We start from the raw sequence: 6175 nt of genomic DNA on the forward strand, positions 1-6175 counted from the left end.
GACACTCTTGGTGCACCCCCTTGTGGGCTTTGTGCACAGTCTTGTTTTAGCTATGCCTTGGTTGCTGTAGAATCACTGGGAGGAATTGGCCTCCCGGCCAATTGGCAGTGAGAATCAGCTGTGTCTGCAGTGGGGGAGCTTCTGTGCTGGATCTCTAGGGCGGTGCTAATCTAGCAATTGCCTGCGCTATCCAGCAGATGGCTCTGCCGCGCAGGGTTTGGGCGGAGCGGGTCCCTGGGGATCTGCAGGGAGGGAGCAGTTATGGCGGCTCTCAGTTCCGTCCCTAGGGACTCTGCCTCACAGAGTCCCAGCAACAGCTGCAAACCTCGGAGAGAAAGCTGCCCTCGGGTTCCGACCGAGGCCAGACAGCCCCGCTTCTCCCGTTTGAGTCTGGGTCCCTAGCGACTCGCCCGGATCTGGAGCTCAGAGTCTCCGACTCCCTCCTGATTGTTTACAATTGCGCCCTCCTCGCCGCGCTGCCAGCCCGTTCGCGCGCACTGGTACTTGAGAATTTCACTTCACCACTGCACCTCCTCTGAGTCTGGATATGATATTCTCTTTACTCCTAGTTGTAGGATTTCCACTCAGCCAGCCCTCCTGTGGTTCTGGATGTTGTCCGTTCCCTTTTTCAGGTTTAATTTGAATTGGTTGTTTAAGGCAGCAATCTCCGGCGTTAACCTATGCCGCCATCTTCGGTTCTCCGCTCCTATGAAATGCTTTTGTAACAGGTTCTGGTGATAGGCTTTAAGAAAGCAGCTTTTTCAAGTGTTCTTCTGTTCAGAGACGACAAGTGGACCTTTCTTAAGCTCTTACCACATTCTGTGTCCTTTAGGGTTCTCTAAATTTTACAATTTACTTAGTTGCTGCTATTTTTTATTCATCAAGACTTGGAATGTTCCCACTTGTCATAGAAAGCAATGTTGGTGTTACTCCTTTGATGATCACTTGGCCACGTCTTTCTTTTGCAGACCCCATATCATGTCAACCTTCTCCTGGCTGGCTACGATGAGCATGAGGGTCCAGCACTCTACTACATGGACTACCTGGCAGCCTTGGCCAAGGCCCCTTTTGCAGCCCATGGATATGGTGCCTTCCTGACTCTCAGTATCCTGGACCGATACTACACACCAAGTAAGTTCCAGCAACCTAGGTGGGGAAAAGTAGCAGAGCTCTGCCCTCAGCTGCTTCCTGATTTTGTGCACTACCCCATGGAGTTGGGTGGCCAGGGCTTCAATAGAGGAGAGATCCTAAGAAGTAAATTCAGGTGCCCTCTCAAAGCTCCTTTCTCCTGTGAGTCAGTACAGTTATTGAAAAGCTGATAGAAGTCCCTCTTGAGCTTATGAGGATGAACAAGTTCCCCAGCATGACAACTGAGGGTATCTTTGTTTAAATGTCAGAGCTTTTGAAGGCCACAAGTCTAGGCCAGTGATGGCGAACCTTTTGAGCTCGGCGTGTCAGCATTTTGAAAAACCCTAACTTAACTCTGGTGACGTGTCACATACAGAATTTTTTTGATAGTTGAAACCATAGTAAAACAAAGATTTATATTTTTGATATTTATTTTATATATTTAAATGCCATTTAACAAAGAAACATAAACCAAAAAAATGAGTTTGCGTGTCACCTCTGACACGCATGTCATAGGTTCGCCATCACTGGCCTAGGCCCTTCCCTTGGTTCCTATCACTTAATGGCTGCCCCCTCCTGCAACATAAAGCTGGCTCTTTACTTGTCAATAAATTGGCTTCTTGGCAAAGCCTCTGACATAGAGATGCTTTTGCCCTAAGTTCTAACTTCTGACTCCAATCCCAACTTCGACTTTAGCCACTGTGAGCAATAGACATTTGGGAATCTTAGCTTTTACAGGCTATAGATGCAGTGTAGATAACCACATCTCTCCTTACATTCTGTTCTTCCCTGTCAGTAGAATAAAAATCAGGCTTTTTCATTCCTTTTTGGTGCTGCCCCCTCACTCAACCTCAGCCTTGCCAGAGCGCACATCCTGAAAAGAATTAGCCTGGCCTCATAGTGATTGTTTCTTGATTTGGCAGCTGTCAGTAATACAGCTGATTTGCCCACCAATATAACCACTAACCACCCCTGAAGCCTAACTGCATAATATGTCATCCCAGTTTGACATGCCCATGGATAGTTCCTTTGGCTCCTATTTTATGAGAGTCTCAGCCCCATCCTATGAATTCTCTTTCCATTGTTAAACTGAGAACCAGCTGGGAAAGTGAGGCTGAAACTCTGGCCCTGTCCTCCCTTTTCCTGATTTGCAGCTGGCTAGAGCAGATGGAACTGGTTTAAGCCCTGGTCTAAAGGGGGTTTGGGGTGAAGTGGGGGGGGCTATAAAAAAAAGACAGACTGCTGAACTTCTCTAGAGGAAGGCCCCAGCCATGGGAGGCAGAATTCCGTCATGCTTACCCTTCTCTATAGCAAATCAATTTGCAATGGCTTGTGGCTGCCAGAGCATTGGGTCTGGGGCACCCTCAACTGCATATGGAATAAGTTTGTTGCAAGCTAGAAGGCTAGGCATTTTCCCCCTTTTCCCCCTTTTGGTGTGACATGCTGACCTGAGGAAGTTTGAAACTTAATCAAAAGTTAATGGCAGAACCTTGAGTGCTTGGCCTCTGTATTCTCTTTCAGATCTCTCACGTGAGCGGGCATTGGAGCTTCTCAGGAAATGTCTAGAGGAGGTGAGTAGCTCCCCTGGGATTCTGAAAGGATTGAAAGAATACTTTGTCTCTCGCTTTGCCAATGTTGTTCCCGTTCCTCCGTTACATTTTTTCTGATCCTTGCCAGAAGGTGTAATAAATACCCACTAACCAGATGTGAAGTTGCTGCCAGGGATGGAATTTGGTGGGTAATAAGATTATATTTTCCTCTCATGGGTCATCTCCTCATCGATGTCAATGTTTTACAATTTAATTACTTTTTCTTTTTGGTTCATCCAGACCAGTGGTTCTCAAATTTTAGCATTATAATAATCATCTGAGGAACTTGTTTTTAAAAATCAAATAGATTCAGCCTCCCAGCCCCCTTCTGACATGTTTGTCCTGGTGTAGAGCCTGAGAATAGTTTAACTAGCAGGCCCAGGTGATTTTGCTGCAGGTGGTAACAGGACCATACTGGAATAACTACTGCCCTTTATACCTACTTTATTCTTGTTCCATCTGGAGTTGCTATAGTGTTTGCTCCCCTTAACAGTGCATGAGTCCTGGAGAGAAAGCCTCTCCTGAGAATTCCAAAGGCCATAGAAAGCAACTAGAAAGCTTTGGGCAGAAGGGGAGAGTAGCCTTTACTTTATGAGGCCACAGACCCCACCCAGTCTAGTACTACCAAGAGTCAGAGGCTTTGGGGTGTGAATGGAGGATGAGAAAGAAAAGAAAGCGGCTCCCTGAGGCTTTTTCATTCTTTTACTGTTGTGGCCTAAGGATTAACTTGAATTCATAGTCTAGTGAGAGTGGGAGGATGAGAGCAGGTGGGTAGAGGGGATGCTTTGAACATAATGTCAGTTTGCCTCTTAAAAAAGCCTGTCCTTTTCAGCCCACAGTGCCCTCTTCTTCCCCTTGTTTGTGAATCCCCTTTCCTAAGCCGATGCTGAGAATAAACTCGTGTGTTTTTCTTAACCATTCAGCTGAGAGGTCATATTAGCCTAGCCAGGCAACCCCAAATGTTCAAGGAGCTGCCAGGAAGAAGCCACTGAATATTAAATGCTTTGAGACTTTATTCCTCATAAATCCTAAACGTCATCATATTAGAAACCCACATTTCCTTATTGTTACCTTTTCTTAATCTTGAGTCGTGTTTCTGGATAATAAGTCATCAGAAAGAGAGGATCTGGAAGTGAACTGCTTGTTGCTGCCCAGTTCTCAGTAGTGAAGGAGATGGGAAGCATACAGGGAGGGGTTGTAGGCCTGGGGAGGAGGACATATCTGGGATAGGCTCCTCAGGAAATAGGTAGAGAACTTCGTGCCTTTTCTCTGGAGACTATTAAGTGAGGTGTCCAGGAAAGGTAGCCACGGGAGCAAAAATTTCCTCCAGCTTGTGCCTCAGTGATCTCCAGCTAGGTTAGTGGTCTGTCTGCTTCCATGCACACAAGACCATGCAGCTCCTTGGAACAGTCTCTTAAGCAGAGAGTCTTATGAGATGTAGAAATGTTACTTTAATGACAGGTCAGCTTGGATTAGAGGAGACAGAAGCAGAGTTTGTTCCAAGAGCAGTTCTGCCAACATCCTTCCCACCACCCTTCTAGCTACACACTCACACACACCAGGTCCTGAGAGTATGGGTGGGTGACTGGAGAAAACTATTAGGACCTAGGGGTACATTGCTTTGGTCCAAAGCTTATTCTTAGGGTGATCACTCCTCTCTTGGCTTATCACCTTGGAACGTTTTAAAAGAGAAGTGTGTGTTTACCAGGCTGATTGGTAGAAAACTGTGGGGAACAGATCATCAGACTGTCTCATTCTTTCATCAGCTGACTGGCCAGAGACAGGCTCCCAGCTGCAGCTCCCAGTTCTTGCTCACCACCACCCAGTCAGCTTTCAGCTGCAGTTTGGGTTTTCTTCAGTGTCCTAGTCCCAGCAGAATATAAGCTTCACAAAAGCTTGTGTGCCCAGTGCCTCAGTCAGAGCCTGACCTATCAGTGGTGCTCAGTGAATGTTTGTTGACTGATTTCCTTTGTGTCTCTGCAGCTCCAGAAGCGCTTCATCCTGAACCTGCCAGCCTTCAGTGTTCGAATCATTGACAAAAATGGCATCCATGACCTGGCCACCATTTCTTTCTCTAAACGCAGCTCCTAACAAAATGCCCTCTCTCCCACTTGCCAGGGAACTTTTTTTGACGGGCTCATTTATTTTTTTCTACTCTTTTGACGTGCACTCTTGATAGATGGTTAATTCAGAATAAAGCTGACTATGGATAAATTGAGCTCTCTGGTTGGAATCTCAGTTTACCTGACATCACTCAGGAAGGAAATGGAGAAAGGATAATCTGCTTGGACTTTTGGCTGAGACTGTCTTTCCTCCTGTTACTTTCCCTCTGTTCATGCTCTGATTGCCCCTTAGCAGCCCAACACCCCCACATTCTATTTCACTGCCTGACTTCTTTCCCATCTAGCTCATTCGTATATCATGCTGGCTAATGTCTCATTCCTTCTAAAGCAGTGATTCTTTCTTCCCCCTAAGCTAAAAAAATTTAAAATAATTAATATAAATGGGTATTATGTGCACTTAGTAAAAAAATGCACAGTATAAAGACACATAGTAAAAAATGTTTCTCTTGTCCCTAAAATTTGATCACCTGCTTCCCGTCCCAGAAGAAACTTCAGATACGCTGTTCCAGTATAAAAAGTGCACATGTACACACACACACCCTCCTTTAAAAATAAGGCTGCACTCCCAGGTTTCAACTAAGTAGGTTTGGGGCTAGGAATACTTAAAGCTTCCCAAATAATTCTTATCCTCAGTCCTGACAGAGAACCCCTGGATTGAAGTTTCTTTGAGGCAATGATCCTCAAACAGCACACATCCCTGGCGGGCTTAATTGAAACATAGCTTTCTGGGTCCTACCCTTATAGCTTCACATGTTTGGGGTGTGACCTGTGATTTTGCATTTCTAACATTTCCAATTGTAAGATAAACCCCGAGAAACCAAGATGGTGGCATAGGTAAACACTGGAAATTGCTGCCTCGCACAACCACTTCAAAAATACAACTAAAAGACAAAATGCACATCATCCAGAACCACAGGAAGTCTGGCTGAGTGGAAATTCTACAACTAGAAGGAAAGAGAAAAGACCTGAAATTGCTGCCTCGCACAACCACTTCAAAAATACAACTAAAAGACAAAACAGACATCATCCAGAACCACAGGAAGGCTGGCTGAGTAGAAATTCTACAACTAGAATGAAAGAGAAAAGCACACTGAGACTCAGAAGAGGTGCGGAAGTAAAGTGCAGAGGTACGGAGGTGCACGTGGCAAGGGCTGGCAACTGAGGACATGGCTGTCTTTTTGAATCCGGAGGGAGTCACGCTCCCGACTGCTCTGAACTCCAGTTCTGGGTGAGTCTCTGGGGACCCAGACTCATATGGGGAGAAACTGGATTGCCTGGCATCGGCCAGAATTCAAGGGCGGCTTTTTCTCAGAGGTGCTTGCAGCGATTACTGGG

The 6175-nt window shown here is 45.9% G+C and overlaps 1 protein-coding gene across 1 annotated transcript in view; it reads left to right on the forward strand.

The window, feature by feature from the left end:
* Positions 1-4935, forward strand: part of PSMB2 (proteasome subunit beta 2) — a 39363-nt gene extending 34428 nt beyond the window's left edge. The window contains exons 4-6 of the mRNA XM_006777308.2: positions 969-1131; positions 2650-2699; positions 4701-4935. Of these exons, the coding sequence (XP_006777371.1) occupies positions 969-1131; positions 2650-2699; positions 4701-4808 (321 nt within the window). The 3' untranslated portion in view covers positions 4809-4935. The remainder of the gene's footprint in view (positions 1-968; positions 1132-2649; positions 2700-4700) is intronic.
* Positions 4936-6175: the final 1240 nt, after the last annotated feature.

This window comes from Myotis davidii, unplaced genomic scaffold (assembly GCF_000327345.1).
Source record: "Myotis davidii unplaced genomic scaffold, ASM32734v1 scaffold88, whole genome shotgun sequence".
Lineage (NCBI taxonomy): Eukaryota > Metazoa > Chordata > Mammalia > Chiroptera > Vespertilionidae > Myotis > Myotis davidii.